Genomic DNA, 20,000 nt, shown 5'->3' on the forward strand with positions numbered 1-20,000 from the left:
TGTAAACACAGTCGGTTATGCTTTAAGTGAAAGATATCAGTTGGGGAAAATAAATAGATTTTACACACTTAAAGCAATATCGTATCGCATATCGCATTATTTAAAGCTACAGTGTGATATTTTCCCCCATCTAGCGGTTAAAAGTGTGTTGTGATTTATTATCTAATAGGGGACCGAGTCATTGTGTTTAACATAATCATTATTCAAAGATGATCTGCAATTAATACATTAGAGAAATATTTCTGCTTGATTTAACTCTTAAAGCTACACTGTGTGATATTTTCCCCCATCTAGTGGTGAAAAGGTATATGACCATCCAGTGAATATTAGTTTCTCTTCCTCTCAATTCCGATTTCGTTTTAACTCCTACGGTGGCCGATTTAGTCCAAGATTAACATGGCTTCCAGTTCGACCTCGTCCACATTCGACACGGTGCCATCGAGTGTTAAAACGCCAAAGGCAAAGCTTGAATTTACGGGTATGTCCCTCTTTGGCTGATGTACTTTCAAGATTGAGGGGCAACATGGCGACCGGCATTCGAACCCATTACCCGTATGTATTTTCAATGGCATATTATAAACTTACGAGAATACTTTATTACTTGAAAGAAGTAAATATGCATTAATGAGCACATATATTTTTGAATGAACTAAGTGTTTTTAGCTAAGAATAAACTAAAAAAGTTACACAGTGTAGCTTTAACAAGGATATCGCATATCGCATTTTTCTTCAATATCGCACAGCTCTAGATCTCACTATGGGAAACGCCTCAGACTATGCATGTGTGTGTAACCCCTCCTGTTTAAACCGCCCTCTCCAAGCGGGGCTCGAACCCGGGTCTGCCGGCATGATAATCAGATGCTCTAACAAGGAGGCTAAAGGCTGCAACCTCTAGTGTCAGTCGCTAGAGCGTCTCTTGAGGTCAGTGAGGTTTACTCACACAGCAACTACTAGCTGACCTCCGTTACACGTGACCTTTCCAACCTGATGACGTCATACGTTATGCAAAAGCAGAACACCGAAGTCGAGCATTCGTGGTTAAAAAGTATATAAATTAATATATATATATTTTTGTTGAAAATGTCTGATAGTTTGGCTAGATCAGACCCTATTCCTCGTCTGGGATCGGTCAGAGCCTCTGAAGCCCTTCCTCTGAAACTGCATTGATTTGGACCTTCAACCGTTGGTTCCCATTGAAGTCCATTATGTGGAGACAAATCCTGGAATGTTTTCCTCAAAAAACTTAATTTCTTTTCCACTGAAGAAAGAAAGACATGAACATCTTGGATGAGATAGGAGTGAGTAAATTATCAGGACATTTTCATTCTGAAGTGAACTAATCCTTTAATGGAGCATTTTAGGCTATACTCTAAAAAGTGCTGGGTTAAAAAAAACCCAGTTGGGTTGAAAATGGACAAACCCAGCGATTGGGTTGTTTTAAGCAAACATTTAACCCAACCGCTGGGTTAAAACAACCGAATTGCTGGGTTTGTCCAGTTTCAACCCAACTTGGGTTGTTTTTAACCCAGCATTTTTTTAGATTGTACTGCACGGATTGAATATTAATTTTATAATGATATTTTTTTAATTAATTGCACTAAATGAAAGCATTACATCAACAGCACTAGTGTAGTAATACACAGCTTAACGTTTATTTACACTACCATTCAAAAGTTTTTTATTAACATTTTTTATTTTTGGAAAGCTCACCAAGGCTGCATTTATTTAACCAAAAATACAGTAGAAACAGTAAAATTGTGAAATATTATTACAATTTTCTTGGGAATATATAGTAAAGTGTAATTTATTCCTGTGATCAAAGCTGAATTTATCATCATTACTCCAGTCTTCAATGTCACATCTTCACAAATCATTCCGATATGATGATTTGAAACATTTATTAAACAGTTGCATCAATCCAAATGTATGTGTATAGCACTTTTCACACATTGTTTCAAAGCACCTGCGCATAAATCATTCCGCTATGTCTATAATGCCTTTACTTTTATTTTCACAGTCAGTGCAATGCATCCTTGCTGAAATAAAAGTATTAATTTATTTTATAAACACCCTTTGAATGGTAGTGTACATGTCCAATGCATGATATATTCTTATTCATTCATGCACACTGAGGTACGAGTCTTTACTATGGTAATCAACAGCAGGCTACAGATGCAAAAATAAGTTGAAAATAACTCCATTAAGTGCCCATCTTAATACAGAATGAGGGTTTAAATCAATATATTCTTAACGATGAGCAACCATCATCCAGCCTAATTACTTGCGCATTATAATTAGATGCAGAATTGCATTTGCAGATAATCACAGGAACTGGTATATGTGTTAGTGGCTCACTGTTATGTAACTGTGTTATATAACGTGTGTGGAGAACTGCCACAGCCATATCATCATCTGTGTGTGTGTGTGACTGCGAGAGAACAGAAGACAGGAAGTGACATCGAGAGACGGAGAGAGTCTCAGTATGCTTGTGATCAGGATGGCTATAAATCACTTAAATGATGAGCTTTTGCTTAGACACTTTTGAATGGACGCCATTGAATGGCTTTGGCGCAGAAGTCACATGGACAGCGTTTGTAATCTGTAGTTTCTGGAGCTCAATGGGTTCACTGTGCTCTCACGACTAAAACGCAAGTCATACAGGCTTGCAATGACATGAGGGAATTCTGCATCTCCGTCCAAACTGATACCTGTACAAACCCTCGCACTCATATGAGCATAGCACAGTCTCCATGACAACGCCCGCTCCCATGACAACCATCCATATCCACACAGCGGGGCGAGAAATGATTGTGACATACGAGCTGACGAACGAGCGGCTCGGGTGAGAGTCTTGAGCCAGATGGGCCGGGGGAAGTTAGTCATATTGCTGCGGCTCAAAGAGTACAGCATGGCGCTGGCAACACCGCGGTCAGGGGATCGATTCCCAGGCAATGCATGGACTGAACAAAGACATTTACAGTGCAATATGATAAAGCATCTGCCAAATGCATAAACGCAAACGCATATGTTGATAAACAGATAAACACTTGTTCGCTATTTCTCACAAGTTGATTCTCAGCAAACTTTGTAACTTAAAAAATGACTTAAAAAAAGACAAAACAAGCATTAAAATGAGTTGAAACAACTACAAAAAACAAAACAAAAAAAAGTGTTTGCCCCCCTCGGCAACTGCTAAAAACTAGTCTAATTTTATAAGTGTGATTTATAGACCTGGTAAAGTCATGTAAATTGATCAAATGGGTTACAGTTTATTTTAAGGTGTCTTAGTTACACTGTAGCTACATGTACTTACTATAGGCTTAGGTCTGGTTTAGGGTAGTTGCATGTAATTATGCATAGTATGCAAAGTTATTAGCAGGGCTTGACATGAACACCTGTGTGTATTTTAGCTATTAGCCACTTTGGGTGGGTCGCACCAACCAGGATTAATCTTAAAGGTCCCATGCATGGATTTTTTATTTTATTTTATAACGTATTCTGAGGTGTACTTATATTGTTAGTATGATTTTTACATCATAAAGTGTCATCATTTAGAAATAAAAGGGATTTTTTCTATACTGATGTTTGCCCTGTGGCTGAATGCCCTGTTTCAAGGGGCGTGTCTGCTGCGAGACTTCAGTAAAAACGGCCACTGTTGTGATTGGCTGACATCTTTGCATTTGAAATGAGATCTTGTAGTGGAGGGGGCGTGGTTTAGCGAGGTCTACGAGGCACGAGCTGCTGCCAGAGAGACGGATGGACCTGAGTTCACTTCACATCAGTTCTCAGCACATCTCAGTTCAGTGAACTGTTGTAGTTACTAGCATATACTTCAGGTTATTAGTTTATTTCTAGTCGGAGGGACTGTCACTCATGTCAGAAAGTTAGTAACTTTAGTAAATTATGGATCAGCGCTGACTTGAGACGCGAACCGTTTAGAACGATTCAGTCCGATTTGGTGAACTGGTTCGACCGAGCCTCGGCGTGCGTGAGGTTTATCTCTAAAGATGTGGCTCTGCCGATGTTGAGCAGAAACTCACGACTGTATGCACATTTTAGAACAGATAGACGCGACGAGGACGTACAAAAACACTGACTCACAAGTTAGAAAACACCGCTCTGTCGGGAGAGAGAGAAGCCGCAGCGTGTGCACGAATAATAAATAATTAGCTACACATCAGAAATCACTGATCACAGATCAGAAGGAACTGAAAAAAGACTTCTGTTTTCATTTGTACATCCAAACACTGAGAAACTGCCAGCGTTCACTCGTTCACAAGCCATGATCTCTCGAGGACAAACAAATATGGCGCTCGCATGGGCGTGCCAGATTCTCTGGCGGAGGAAAGGGAGGAAACCGTTCCTGTTGTGACGTCATAACAGGAAAATTCAAGATCAGCTCGTCTTGGCTGTCATTTTCTCAAAGGCAGAGAAAGACACCCTGAGCTCGGTTTACACCCATCAAAATTTCTAGCCACTTGGGGACAATATTCAGGCTAGGGGAACTCATATTAATGTTGAAAAACCACTTCATGCCATGGGACCTTCAAACCTAGATTAAATCAAGGTTTATCTAATAATTCTGTTGCACCAGACTTTAAACCTTTTTAAAAAATAAGCAGGTTTACATTTAAACCATCATTTTGACCCTGGATTTAACCCTGTTGCTCCATAACTTTAAACTTGCATGTGAGGAGGTTTAAATGAAATAAAGTGCACCTACAATTAAACTATGCAGACGATTGAACAGAGATAGAAAATGTGAGTGTGTCGTCATGTCTCAGAGAGGGGTTTATTACTAATAAAAATGAAAAATAATGCGCATTGAGTCGGCAGAGTGTGAGGGTCGAGTTTACGCCTGCTATCCGGGATGCAGATCCGTCACTCATCTCGGTGCTCCTCAGTTTCGGATAAAGAAAAGAAGAGAAGAGTATATTTAGCATTAAACGGCTGCGGGGATATGATGAGGTGAGCGCCAGTGGTCAAACCATAGACTGTAAAAAAATATGGACATAGTGTCTGTGACGTCACCCATAGGATTCTGAAGAGCCGTTTTGAAGCCGTCGCCATCTTGTCAGCGCGTCACCACACGTCACTCCTGGATAACAGAAAATGGGCAAAGAGGCGGGACGTGGCTGGAGCTGTGGTGACGTGATGACTAACAGACAGCAGATAAATGGCTATCCACCTGTCACTCAAAGTGGCCACGCCCTTAATTATGTAGAACTTTAAGGCACCACCTGGATGATGTGACGGCAGCCATATTGTGCCAGAACGCCCACCACACACACCAGCTGATTGTTGGAGAGGAGACAAAGTGATGAAGCCAATCGTATATATATATGGGGATGATTAGGAGGCCATGATGGACAGGGGCCAATGGGCAAATTTGGCCAGTATGCCGGGGTTACACCCCTACTCTTTATTGAAGGACATCCTGGGATTTTTAATGAGCACAGAGAGTCAGGACATCGGTTTAACGTCTCAGCCGAAGAACGGTGCTTGTTACAGTACAGTGTCCCCATCACTCCACTCTAAAAAATGGCGGGTTAAAAATAACCCAAGTTGGGTTGAAAATGGCCTAACCCAGCAATTGGGTTGTTTTAACCCAGCGATTGGGTTGTTTTAAGCAAACATTTAACCCAAACGCTGGGTTAAAACAACCCAATTGCTGGGCTAGTTCATTTTCAACCCAAGTTGTGTGACACACAAACCCGCCTCCACTCACTCACTTGTTTTATTTGCTCTGGATGAATATTTTTGCTGATACAGGGCTTGAATTTGGCCGTAGGATTGCATGTATTACACATAATTTTACTCATTCCTGCACTTTATGTGCGCTCACCCAAAGTGAGCGCACATAAAGCAGCCTCTCAGCACTAAATTGAGTTGTTTTTCACTGCTTATTGCACTTAAACAGTCAAATACACAGAAAATAATGTCAAAATGCCGGTCCTGGCGAGTATTCGCGTAAACACAGTCAGTTCTGTTTTAAGTGAATGTAAACAGCTAAGAAAGAAAACGCATGTGTAACAGTATAATGGATCCGTGCGACAGCAGATAATGAGATAATATTAAAAATATCAATATGGCAGTTTTCCCCCATTTAACATCGATGTCAAAATTGTGGCTAGTAACTTTGAAAAACCACTAGCCACAGTGGCTGGTGAGCAAAAAGTTAATGCCAAGCCCTGGTTATTACTATAGTAACTACATGTAACATATGTAACAGTGACACTGTAAAATAAAGTGGGTTATACTTTATTTTAAGGCGTCATTGTTACAGTGTAATTATATATTTAACCATATGAGTAATATTAAAAAGGTTGAAAAAAGTATGCCAAAATTGCATGGATGAGACAGTATTTTTAGGTCTTATATCACAGATTTAAAGAAATAATTCACCAAAAAGGAACAAACCTTTACGACAACAAACCAAAACATAAAAGTATGATAGAAGTAGTACATTCAAGAGGATTTTCCAATAACTGTGCCTCGCACAAAGCTATTGCAAGACTTGGAAAAAAGCATACAAGTCGTATGAGCTACTTTTATGATTATCATATTGATATCTCCGGTTCACATCGAAGTTTGGAAAAGAGCAGCATTATACATTCTGCAACTTTATGGAATATATATAACAGAATAAAAAAAGGTAATTGCATCTTTTTCCACGCAATTGCAAATGTATATCTTACAATTTAGTCTTTGCTAAAGTGTTGTAAGCCAACCAGCTATCATAATCATAACATTACACACTTTGATTTGATGCAAAAAAAATAATAATTGAAAATCGGACCAAAAAACAAGTGTACTTAACAATAACATGAAGCACTACGAACAGAATAAACACATTCAAAACGATAAAGAAATATAAAACTACTCATTTACAAATGTTGATTATATATATATAAAACAATATTTTTTAAGTCTGTTGCAAATATGCATATATACACAAATATTTCAGTATTTTCAGAGCGACTTGATTATGTCATTCGCAGTGCTTCATTGCAGTGGGCGGAGCTAACAACCTAGTTCGGCACGTTTTGCTTGTGGCGACTCTCTGATTGGTGGAATTTACTGTAGAGCATCATGGGTAATGTAGTTTTTTACTTCCAGAACCTGACTGTTGCACTCAACTCTTGACAACTGCGAGAAAAAAGTCTGAATTCTGAGATAAAACGTTGCAATTATACCGTTATTTTTCATTTCATGGCAGAAACAAGCTTCCGTATAATTTTCCGATATCCTAAATGTGGAACAGAAACCTTTGAAATCCACACACAGATGGGACTCGGACAGCTCGGAGCATGTGAGGAGTGTTGGGGTGGGGTGAGCGTGGAGTTCGGCAGCAGGGTGAGCGAGGTGGGGAGGCAGACAGGAAGCGAACAGTGCGGGGACAGGAAACAGGAAGTGATGCGCTCTCACCTTGGGGGTGGGACAGGAAGCAGTGGAGAGGCGAGAGGTAGCCTGGGCTCGCGGCGACTCGGACGGCGTGGTGCTCAAAGACGCCGTGTCACGGGGAAGGACCTGGACGCCCCGTGAGATGATGGAGTCAGGGATCTAAGACACGGAGAAGGATGTTTATTATAATCGCACACATCTAAACATTTGTTCACTTACTCTGTGCACTATGCAAACGGAAAAAGTCGAAGTTTGCATTTGAAAGTATTTATTAAACTTGTGGTGAAACAGAACCTGGACATGTTTTCTCACGTTTCTAAACCCATATGAATGATAACCCAATTTGCATGATATTTAGTATATTAGTGCATTCCATACACTGAAAATTGGATTTTGAAGCATGTTTGATGTTTTTAGGCCTTATATCACCCAAAAGCCATTGCTACATGGAAGAAGAGGAGATTGTGACAGTTTTCTACCAGCTTTTGAGTTTTAAGTAGAAAATTGTGTGGAATGTGAAACTGACAATAGAGTTTTTAAATGTATTAAAGGGGTACTTCAGCGCTGGGAAGATGAATCTGTATTTAAACTGGGTCATTTATGTAGTAGAAATGTGAAATAATTTTTGAATTTGGTGCCTTCTAGACTGAGAAAAGCCAGAAAATGTGTTTTTGGCTCATGTGGATGAAAGACTACAACTCCCAGAATGCACTTGCTTCGCTATTGCCCCTTTTTATAAGGATTTCAAGTAGGAACCGGTTCTCGATTCCCAATACTAGTAACAATGTTGCTACCACACATTCTAGAGTGCTCTTTAGTTCCTACTAAATTGTGACATGGCGTGTCTTTTCACTTGCCCATTTATCTAGTATTGATGGTCACTGTAAAAACTGTCATGCAAATCGGCTGAGGATGGGAACCGATGATGGTGAATTTAAATTTTACTGTAACTGTAATCATAGCCGTGAACGAGATGATTGACAGGACGATAGCGGAGGCACAAGAGCAAGATCACTTTTGTTAATAATAAAAAAAAAAAACACAAACCACAAACTGAGGGTTCCCCGTTTTAAAGGGGAATTTCCAAATATCTTTTATTTATTTGTTATAATTCGGGTATAGCTATTTTATGTCATCCGTCTTATTCGTTTTTTAACAAAAGTTTAATAAATGCGAGTTTTTTTTACTGTATTGTTGTTGTATTTTCATTAAAAATAGGATAATAACAAACATAAAAATAAACATTCGTTTGAAAGTAATTAAAGAGGAAATTATGAGTTAAGCAATATCATACGAGCAAGAGCGCTATTTTCCAGAGTAGCCTATATATCAGCACGATTGCAAAATGCAATATTAATTTTATACAACAGTTCAATAAACAACAAGTCGTCATTTTTTAGAGTTTTGCTCTATTTTTCCAACAAAGTACAGGTTTCGTTCTCGAATAATTCACCGTTTCTGAAGAGGTTAGAACAAATTAGTTGAATGATTCTAGAATCCACTCACGCCGCCAAATATACTGGCAGTTCTCTTACGAGAGGTTCTCTCGTATTGCGTAAGTTCCTTACGCTACGGGAAAGTATTCTTTCTTCGAGATTTCTGAAAAACCCAAAATTATCCTTAATTTTGTAACATTGTCAACGCAGTGCGGCAGCCTGGCAGACCATAGCAGGCTATTCCAGCGTGCTATTGGCTGCTCTGCTGGCAACTGCAGCAGCCTATCGGTGAGCCCGCGTGACGTGGCGACCAATGAGGGCGCTTCGCGCCCACCTGGCTTCATTTGCCTACAGGTGGGGCGTGGCCACGTGTATATAAACAGGGCTCACGGGCTGCATATTCGATTTTCTTTTCTTCAGCGAAGCCCTTCGCATCGCTGGATCTGGAACCCGCCGCCGTGACCGCGCAGACAAGCAAGCAGAGGACAGCGCCTGAGGAAGCCGGCAGCATCGCGCCACCTTCAGCCTTCCGTGCCTGCTCTGCTATCCGGCAGCCCCATATCCTTTTACGCTCAAAGTGTTGTCGCCGCTGCGTCACACTTTTCACAAAAAGAGCCGAGCGTTGATACAAATGTCTCGTTCCACCTGCGGCTCGTGTCACGCGCAGCTCAGCTCCGGGGACCGCCATGTGATCTGCGCTCTCTGCCTGGGCCGTGATCACGCCGCCGCCGCACTCCACGCTGGCGGATGCCAAGAGTGCGAAGAACTGACGATGTCGACCCTGCGGGCTCGACTCGTCCTGTTCGAAGATGATATCCCTCCAGTCCCTGCCACGCCGCGCAAGAAGAAGCGCCGCTCGCAGCGGACTCCGGAGCTCGCAGAGAGAAGCTCGCCGGAACCTTTCCCGCCCGCTTCACTCTCGCCTTCCCCGCCCCCACCACTTTCCCCGCCATTTCTGTTGCCGCCTCCGGGGATGAGGCGGATGCGGCCGCGGAACGCGCCGACAGCTGCTCCATCATGGCTTCCGACAGCGAGGACTGGTCTTCCGCGTCCTCTTCAGTCCGGGGCTCCGGACGCTCTCGAGCGGGTGAGGACGCCGAACTCTTGCGCCTTCTCACCCGGGCTGTCGAGCAGCTAGGCCTCGAATGGGCCCCGCCCAAGGTGGCAGCGCCGAACCGACTTGACGGATGCTTCCTAAACAGTCGTCGCCGTGCGCCCACCTCCAGGACTGCACCCTTTTTGCCGGAGCTTCACGAGGAGCTCGCAAAGTCCTGGAATGCGCCATTCTCCGCGAGGGTCTCGTCTCAGGCTTCTTCGACGCTCTCACAAGTTGACGGCGCGGCCGAGAAAGGCTACAACGCTATCCCTCCGGTGGAAGAGGCGGTCGCAGCGCACCTTTGCCCGCCTTCTGGTTGGCGCTCAAAGGCTGCCCTCCCGTCTAAGGCCTGCAGAGTGACATCATCGCTGATCGGCCGCGCTTTCGCTGCCTCCAATCAAGCTGCGTCCGCTCTGCACTCTATGGCCGTGCTGCAAATCCTCCAAGCTAATCTCCTCCACGACATGGACGAGAAATGCTGTGACGCTGAGTTAATCACGGATTTGCGAAGCGCGACGGATCTCTCCCTTCGCGCCACCAAGACCGCAGCACAGGCCCTCGGACGCTCTATGGCCTCCCTCACGGTAGCTGAGCGCCACCTCTGGCTCACGCTCGCGGACATGCGAGAAACAGAGCGCGCGGCCTTCCTAAACGCCCCGCTCTCTCCGTCTGGGCTTTTCGGACCAGCGGTCAAGGGGATCGTCGACCGTTTCTCCGAAGTGCAGAAAACGACGCAGGCCATGAACCTTTTCCTGCCTCGACGCCCCGGCGCTAGCAATAGCTCCGCCGCTCGCCGTCCTCGTGACCAGCCAGCAACGAGCTCCGCGCAGCGCCCAGCGCGGCCCCCTTCGTCTCAGAGAAGACCGAGCGGCCGCCCCAGATCGCGCTCTTCCAGCCGTGGTAAGCCGCCTCCACCTCGGGGCCCCCGGCCTAGGATCACGCTGAAGCCCGAGCCTCCAAAGTCCTCCTAGCAAGAGGCGAGAAACGACGGTTAAGTCCCGCCACGGCCGGACCACCGTCAAAACTCTTTTTCCTGTCAGCCCCCACCACTGTGGCTGCTGCAGATGGATTTTCACGCAGCCAACGAGCCGGCAAAAATGCCTTCTCGCCTGTCAATAACCGCCGTTTTTACGGCGAACCAGAGAAATCACAAAAGTTGCATTATTTCTGGTCGCACGGCTCGCGCCGTATGTGTTTCAAATGCAGTAAATGTGCCCACTTTTCTGTGTTCACCCCTGCACACAAGCACTATAAACCCTGTGTCCCCCACTCACATAAAGCGGCCACCGGCCGCTCGAGTGCTAGAGTTAGGTCACGTGTCCGCTTGTTTGCGTCCACGACTAACCACCACACGCGCTGTCACACAGCCACTCTTAACCGGTCATGTTCCACGCGTAAGAGTTGTGCCCGCTCAAACGCGCTCACACATTTTCGCGAACATTATGCCTCAGGCGCCACGCGCCACGCCACACACCATTTATTTTCCGCCCAGGGTGGCCGGAGCGATGAGTGTAGGGCCGCACACAAGCCACTCCCCGCTCGAAGCGGCAGAGATGCAGTGTGTAGGGCGGCCAGCCATCGCGAGCGATCGGCTGGCCCACAGCACAGAGAGCGCGCGCACTGCGCCCGCCCCTCCTATACGGGCCGTCAAACCCGCGAAGCGCGGCGTTTCGAGCCCGGAGGCCGTTCTATCCCGTGTGGCGCACGCGAGAGCGTGGGAAGCCATTCCAGGTGTATCAGAATGGGTGCTGAAAACAGTGAAGCACGGCTACACTCTGCAGTTTGCTCGCCGCCCTCCGCGCTTCTGTGCGCGTACAGAGACGAGAGTGAGCGAGGAAGTAGCACATCTACTTCGAGCAGAAATAGCCACGCTGCTGTGCAAAGGGGCTATAGAACCGGTTCCCCACTCTATGAGCGAGTCAGGCTTTTACAGCCGGTATTTTCTCGTGCCAAAAAGGGATGGGTCGCTCAGACCGATTCTGGATCTGAGGCGTCTGAACAAAGCTCTTATGAAAAGATCGTTCAAGATGCTCACGACCAAGCAGATCCTCGCGCATATTCGCCCGAGAGACTGGCTAATCTCCCTAGATTTGAAAGATGCATATTTTCAAATCAAGATAACGCCGCGTCACAGGCCATTCTTACGATTCGCCTTCGACGGCCAGGCTTATCAATACACCGTCCTTCCGTTCGGCCTGTCACTAGCACCCCGTACATTTACGAAGTGCATGGACGCGGCCCTCGCTCCTCTGAGAAATCAAGGGATGCGAGTATTGAACTATCTGGACGATTGGCTCATCCTGGCGCAGTCGGAGGCCGAGCTCCTCGCCCACAGGGCAATGCTGCTCAGCCATCTGGACAGCCTAGGGCTCACGGTCAATTGGACCAAGAGCTCATTAGTGCCCACGCAATCAACCTCATTTCTGGGTTTGAATCTGGACACTGTGGCAATGTCAGCCCGCCTGTCACCCCATCGCGCGCGCCGAGTTCGGCGCATGGCTGCGTACTTTCGGCCAGGCAAAATCGCACCTCTCAAGCTGTTTCAGAGGATGCTGGGACGTATGGCCTCAGCTGCAGCTGTGCTCCAGCTGGGCTTAATGCGCATGCGCCCGCTGCAATGCTGGTTAAACGCCCGAGTGCCTCACAGGGCCTGGGCGTCCGGTGGCTTCAGGATCAGAGTGACTCAGGGCTGCGTGTCAGCCCTAGAGCCCTGGTTAGTAGCCGACTGGTACCAGAGGGGAGTGACGATGGGAGCCATCTCACACCGCAAGGTCATCTCGACGGACGCCTCCACCACGGGTTGGGGCGCCGTTTTCGAGGGCAGATCAGCCTCGGGCCTTTGGTCGAGCGAGGAAAAACTCCTACACATAAACTGTTTGGAGATGATAGCGGTAGAGAACGCGCTCAAGCAGTTTCTCCCGCTTATACGAGGACACCATGTGTTAGTCCGGTCGGACAACACCACAGTGGTGTCCTACGTGAACCGGCAGGGCGGTGTCAGGTCCAGAGGTCTGGGCAATCTGACAGAACGCCTGCTCGTGTGGGCACACAGCTCGCTGCGCTCGTTGAGAGCTGCGCACGTGCCGGGCCACCTCAATGTGGGCCCGGACAAGCTGTCCAGGGGCCTCATTCTCCCAGGAGAATGGTCCCTGCACCCCCAGACAGTCCAGCTGGTATGGCGCCTGTTCGGCAGAGCGGAGCTCGACCTCTTTGCAACAAAAGAGAACGCCCGCTGCCCGACGTTTCTGTCCAAAAGCGAGGATGCGCTGTCCCAAACTTGGCCCAGCCTCCCGCTGTATGCTTTCCCGCCGATCTCCCTATTGCCCCAGGTCATAGCGAAAATCAGGGAAACGCGCCGTCCGGTGCTCCTTATAGCACCGCGCTGGGAGAACCAGATTTGGTACCCAGAGCTGGTGAAGCTGTCGCACTCACCCCCCTGGCCAGTTCCGCTGAGAGCAGACCTTCTCTCTCAAGCAGGAGGCTCAGTTTGGCATCCCCATCCAGAGCGATGGTCTCTGCATGTATGGGTGACCAACGGATACCCGTTGACCTGCCCGAAGGGGTTATGAACACGATTTCACACTCTAGAGCCCCCTCGACGAGGCGGTTATATAGTTCTAAGTGGTCGGTGTTCACTGAGTGGTGTGTTTCCAAGGGATTGGACCCACAGCAATGTGGGGTCCAGCGGGTGCTCTCCTTCCTCCAAGAGCTTTTGGAATTGGGCAGGTCCCCTTCCACGCTCAAAGTGTATGTGGCGGCTATAGCAGCGTTCGCTCAGACGACGCTAGGTAGCACGCTAGGAAGGAACGAGCTCATCGTCCGTTTCCTCAGAGGAGCCAGACGGATGAATCCCCCGCGGCCCCCGTCGGTTCCTATATGGGATCTGGCCTTGGTCCTAGAGGCCCTGAAGGCTCATCCCTTTGAACCGCTCGAGACTGTGGAACCAAGGTTCCTTTCGCTGAAAACCACGTTTCTGATAGCTCTGGCTTCAGTGAAACGCGTGGGGGATCTACACGCGCTCTCAGTGAGCCCGACGTGTATGGAGTTCGGTCCTAATGACTCTAAGGTCATTCTCAGACCGAGGCATGGTTATGTCCCCAAAGCGATCGGCACTCCCTTCAGGGCGCAGATTATCTCCCTCTCGGCTCTGCCAGCATCCGATGAGGGGGACGGTGGCAATTTCCTCTGCCCTGTCAGGGCATTGAGGGTTTATGTCACACGCTCCGCCGCCTTCAGGCGTTCTGAGCAGCTATTTGTTTCGTTTGGTGGGCGCACTAAAGGTCTCGCCTCCTCGAAACAGACCCTGTCCAGGTGGATAGTGGACGCGATTGCAACTGCATACGCTTCCAAACACCTGCAGTGCCCGCTAGGTGTCAGAGCACACTCCACCAGAGGCATGGCCTCTTCGTGGGCTTGGGCCAGAGGGATTTCCATCCACGATATCTGTATGGCGGCAGGCTGGGCCTCCCCGTCTACGTTCGTGAGATTTTACAATCTGGAAGTTCCTGCCTTACAGGCGAAAGTGTTATCAGTTCAATAGGGCCGTTGGTTCTGCCCAGTGATTCTGCGCAGACATAGCTCACATACTGGTAGTAAGTTCGGTACTAGGCTCATGTGAATTTGAAGGAGACCGGCGGTGCCGTTCCCTCATTTACGAGACGAGCTGTTGTGAGTTTGAAGGTGACCGGCGGTGCCGTTACCTCACTCATATAACAAGATATTGTGAATTTGAAGGCGACCGGCGTTGCCGCTCCCTCATTCATGAGACAAGGTGTGGTGAATTTGAAGGAGACCGGCAGGTGCCGTTCCCTCATTCATGGGACAGGGTGTTGTAACCACCCGTCGTAAACCACCCGTCAGTTCGAATGAAGTGTCTGTATATGTGGTGGCCCGTTTTTTCTTTACCGGCCACCCTGCCCGAGCAGTGTTATGGTCCCCGGTTCCCTGGGATACATATGCTGTATGCGAGGCACGCACGGCGTTGACAATATGTTCCCGTAGCGTAAGGAACTTACGCAATACGAGAGAACCTCTCGTAAGAGAACGATACTCGGTTACTTAACGTAACCTCGGTTCTCTCTAGAAGAGGGAACGAGTATTGCGTTCCTTGCCGTGCGCCCCGCTGGCTTTTACGCTTCAGAACTAAGAAAACCGAATATGCAGCCCGTGAGCCCTGCTTATATACACGTGGCCACGCCCCACCTGTAGGCAAATGAAGCCAGGTGGGCGCGAAGCGCCCTCATTGGTCGCCACGTCACGCGGGCTCACCGATAGGCTGCTGCAGTTGCCAGCAGAGCAGCCAATAGCACGCTGGAATAGCCTGCTATGGTCTGCCAGGCTGCCGCACTGCGTTGACAATGTTACAAAATTAAGGATAATTTTGGGTTTTTCAGAAATCTCGAAGAAAGAATACTTTCCCGTAGCGTAAGGAACTTACGCAATACTCGTTCCCTCTTCTAGAGAGAACCGAGGTTACGTTAAGTAACCGAGTATCGTTTTATAGTTTCATAGGCCTGGAATAATTTCATATTTCTATAGTTAAAATATTATATTTAGAACATAAATCTACAAAAATCTCATTACATTATTAAGGCAATTGTAATTACAGTGCAAGTGGATTTTGTTGATACTGATTTCATTAAATTCTTATAACAGCCATGTATTGTGGTAAAAAGTGTGTAGTTACTTAAAAAGATGGTCAACAATATGTAACTTTACTTTATAAGAGGTGTGCCCTAAAAAGTAAGCATGCAATTTTGAGAACACCAAGGAAAGCTGTTTGGATACTTCAAACACAAGTTTGCACTGCCTGTTTGGTTTACCTGTTTAGCCTACACGTTAATAATAACGCACGTTTTGTCCGTCTCATAGCGCGCGTCCTCGACACGTGATTTACCATATAGCGCTCGTTCTTAAAGGATTAGTTCACTTTCAAATAAACTTTTGCAAATCAATGAACAGAGCACGGCAAGCATTTGTGCTTATAAAACTTAAACTTTATTTATTAAAAAAAATGACAGATCGTTTCACTAGATAGACCTTTATTGATCGTCTGGTACCGTTTGATATGGTTTAAAGCCCTTTTGAAGCTGTACTGAACCTCTCATTTGGACCTTGAACCGTTTGGAGTCTATTGACTTCCATTTTATGGAGAAATATCCTGAAATCTTTTCATCAAAAATCTTCATTTCTTTTCGACTGAAGACAGAAAGACATGGATATCTTGGATGACAAGGGGGTGAGTAAATTATAAGCAAAAGTTTATTTGAAAGTGAACTAATCCTTCAACGTGCACTCTGGGGTCACGGAAAACGCGCGTTTTTTAAATAGCAAATCACGCGTCGAGGACGTGCTTTGATATAAAAACACGCATCGGATACGCACGTTTTCCTTGACCCCAAAGCGCACGTTAAGAACACACGTTTTTGTGATAAATCACGCGTCAAGGACACACGTTTTGCTGTCAAATCGCACGCTTTTGACGTGTCAGTGCGCAATCAGACGACCGCCCAAGCGTATATGAACACTTTGGCTTGCCACCAGCGCCAGGCGCGCCCACTCGCGATATTCCATTATTATCCAAAATTATATTATGGAATCTTATGAGGGCGCCTACTCTAGCCTGTTATGTGGCGTTCACACCGGACGTATTTGACGCAAATTATTCACGCTGATCGCGCGAAGGTGGACACTTGAACATTTTGACTTTACTCGCTTCATTTTTACGCGCGAATCGCGTGTGACATTCACTGCACAACAGACGCAAATTCGCGTCATGGGCGGGGCTTCCGCCAGCGGCTCGTCTCGTTGAGAAATGGCTGACATGGGCTGTGTTTACACGTCTTTTTTTGTTAAGATCTACTGATAATGTGTGACAAAACGTAGTTTTAAGACTTTTTCAGTCGATAATGTAGTTGTTTAAAGCTCAAATCTGTGGTTTATTTATATAAAGAGTGCCTATTTGGACATTTTATCTGGCGTTTTCGGAGTTGTGAGCTCCAGCGGATCAGCGGCGGTCAGCGCTCATTAACCCCAGCGAGAGCAGCCTTTCCTTGGCCAGTCCTTCTGCCATCTGCCGCTGGCTCTGATGTCTCTGTGGTGTGTCTCGAGCTATAATTCGCCTTGTAACGGGCGATCTTTGGTCTCATGGATCTATAATTTGTTCCCTGGCAAATCGTTTAGGCTGAGGGCAAAGTGAAGTCTCATTACTTTTTTATTTTTAGGCTATAACTGTACGTTGCAGTTGTAACGTTAGCCTACTAGCACTGACTTTGAATGTTTGAGTGAATTGTTTGCTTTATTTCATGTGTAGGTTATTATACCTTTTACTTATACTTTTGTATTATTGATCATACATAAACTTGTATTTAACAAAAAGAGACTGGGTTGTGTTTCATGTCATTTAATGTTATCACAGTGATAATCATATTGTCTGAACCAGATATTAATATACAGATTTTCTCCTCATTTTTGTCACTACTAGAGCAAGCTCCTGATTGGTTAACGCCTCATTCGCGCGAATCGTGCCGCAGAATGCCATTTCGCGTCTCTGCATTAACTTAACATGTAAATCACTTGCGCGTCGATTCAGCGGTTTGGATCGGCAAAATCAGCAGTTTGGCGGTTTGACACACGATCCGAATCATGATTCGACTCACTGATTCATAACGCTTCGAAGCTTCATGATGCCGTGTTTTGAAATCATCATCACTATATAAGTCGTTATTTAGGGGTTTTTTTGCGCATAAAAACTATTCTCGCCGATTCATAAAGTTATTTTAGAACCACTGTAGTAAGACTTTGTAACGACGTCTTTAGTACCTTTTAAGGGTCTTGAGAATGAACAGCACATAATGCCAATGGAGGCCTTTCAGAGCCATCAGATTTACACTAAAATATCTTCATTTCTGTTCTGAAGATGAACGGAGGTCTGACGGGTGTCGAACGACATGAGGGTAAGTAATTAATGACAGAATTTTCATTTTTGGGTGAACTAACCCTTTAAGTATATTATTTCTGTAATACGTTTTTTTTTTTAAGTATGCTAAAGTGTACTTCTTTTTCACAAGGATAGTGTAAGAATGCAAATTGGGACGCAGCCTGAAGCATGATTAGAGTTATCGGTCCGTCAGCCTATGAATCACATGACAAACGAGGTGCACAACTATCACACAAATGATATGAAGATGATGTACGACTTTCACTCACACCGGAGGACGCTGCAGCACACATGAAGATGACGCACAATGGCATGATGGGAATGAAAATGGGACACCTGCAAATGTCCAACAGAGTCATGTGAGAAATAGATTTGCACAGCGTAACTAATTAACGGAAGACTGCATTATATGCACAGGATTACCTTGGCAGCAATGGAGGCGGCGGTGATGTGCGAGGAGGAGCTGTCCTCTGTGGAGGCCACGCCGCTGTCCTTCTTCTCCTCCTCCTCTTCCTCACACTGCACCCCCTTGTCCTCCGTCTGGCGGTGCGGGCTGTTGGCGGGCAGCGGGGACAGAGGCGGTGGAGGCGAGGGCAGGTCCTCCAGCTCATTGGGCACCTCCTTCACTTTGACCACGGCTTCTCGGAGCAGGTCGATGGCGTGCGGGAGAGCGGGCAGGATGAACTGGAAGCATTCCTGCAGGACACACACGCAAAGACAAATAAACAGTGTCTATTTACACTAATTAAAAATAGCCCGTCTTGTTGGCAGAGGCTATTTACACTAACTCCGCCCACTGACGTCTGATTGGGCCAGACAAAAGTACAAAAACCGACCTATTAGTTCGAATCCGCCTTTTGCCAAACTCGTTCTTCTCCCTTTTCGCATCGCATATTGGAAAGGCATTTATTTTCAATAAATATGAAGAAACTATGTGAAAAGTGGAATTAAAGTGCCTAATTGTTATTTATTAGGGGTACACGAATTTGTACCGAACCGTTTCGGTACAGGTCTTTCGGTGCGGTGCACGCATTTACGGTTTCCGAATGCTGTCTTTAACAGCATTCCATCTGTCCATCCATCCATCCATCCCTCTATTTGTCCGTCCATCCATCCATCCATCCGTCCCTCTATTTGTCCATCCATCCATCCCTCTATTTGTCCGTCCATCCATCAATCCATCCCTCTATTTGTCCATCCATCCATCCCTCTATTTGTCCGTCTGTCCATCCATCCCTCTATCGGTCCGTCCGTATGTCTGCCTGTCCATCCATCCATCCATCCCTCTATTTGTCCGTCTGTCCATCCATCCATCCATCCATCCCTCTATTTGTCCGTCCGTATGTCTGCCTGTCCATCCATCCATCCATCCCTCTATCGGTCCGTCCGTATGTGTGCCTGTCCATCCATCCCCCTATTTGTCTGTCTGTCCGTCCATCCATCCATCCATCCATCCCTCTATTTGTCCGTCTGTCCATCCATCCGTCATCCATCCATCCCTCTATTTGTCCATCCATCCATCCATCCATCCATCCATCCATCCATCCCTCTATTTGTCCATCCATCCATTCATCCATCCCTCTATTTGTCCGTCTGTCCATCCATCCCTCTATCGGTCCGTCCGTATGTCTGCCTGTCCATCCATCCATCCATCCATCCATCCATCCCTCTATTTGTCCGTCTGTCCATCCATCCATCCATCCATCCATCCATCCATCCCCCTATTTGTCTGTCTGTCCGTCCATCCATCCATCCATCCATCCATCCATCCATCCCTCTATTTGTCCGTCTGTCCATCTATCCGTCCATCCATCCATCCCTCTATTTGTCCATCCATCCATCCATCCATCCCCCTATTTGTCTGTCTGTCCGTCCATACATCCATCCATCCATCAATCCCTCTATTTGTCGGTCCATCCATCCATCCATCCATCCCTCTATTTGTCTATAGGCATTTATTTTCAATAAATATGAAGAAACTATGTGAAAAGTGTAATTAAAGTGCCTAATGGTTATTTAATAGGGGTGTAACGGTACACGTATTCGTGCCGATCCGTTTTGGTACAGGTCTTTCGGTGCGGTGCACACGTGTACGGTTTCCGAATGCTGTCTTTAACAGTTCACA

The 20,000-nt window shown here is 46.3% G+C and overlaps 1 protein-coding gene across 4 annotated transcripts in view; it reads right to left on the minus strand.

The window, feature by feature from the left end:
- The window catches only part of gphnb (gephyrin b), a 138,624-nt gene that overhangs the window by 55,744 nt on the left and 62,880 nt on the right, over window positions 1–20,000 (minus strand). For all 4 annotated transcript variants that reach the window (XM_079831923.1, XM_079831922.1, XM_079831920.1 and 1 more), the window contains exons 7-8: window positions 18,299–18,571; window positions 7,429–7,563 (exon numbers count right to left, since the gene is read on the minus strand). In XM_079831923.1, coding sequence (XP_079688049.1) covers window positions 7,429–7,563; window positions 18,299–18,571 — 408 coding nt within the window. The remainder of the gene's footprint in view (window positions 1–7,428; window positions 7,564–18,298; window positions 18,572–20,000) is intronic.

This window comes from Gobio gobio, assembly GCF_949357685.1.
Source record: "Gobio gobio genome assembly, chromosome: 12".
Lineage (NCBI taxonomy): Eukaryota > Metazoa > Chordata > Actinopteri > Cypriniformes > Gobionidae > Gobio > Gobio gobio.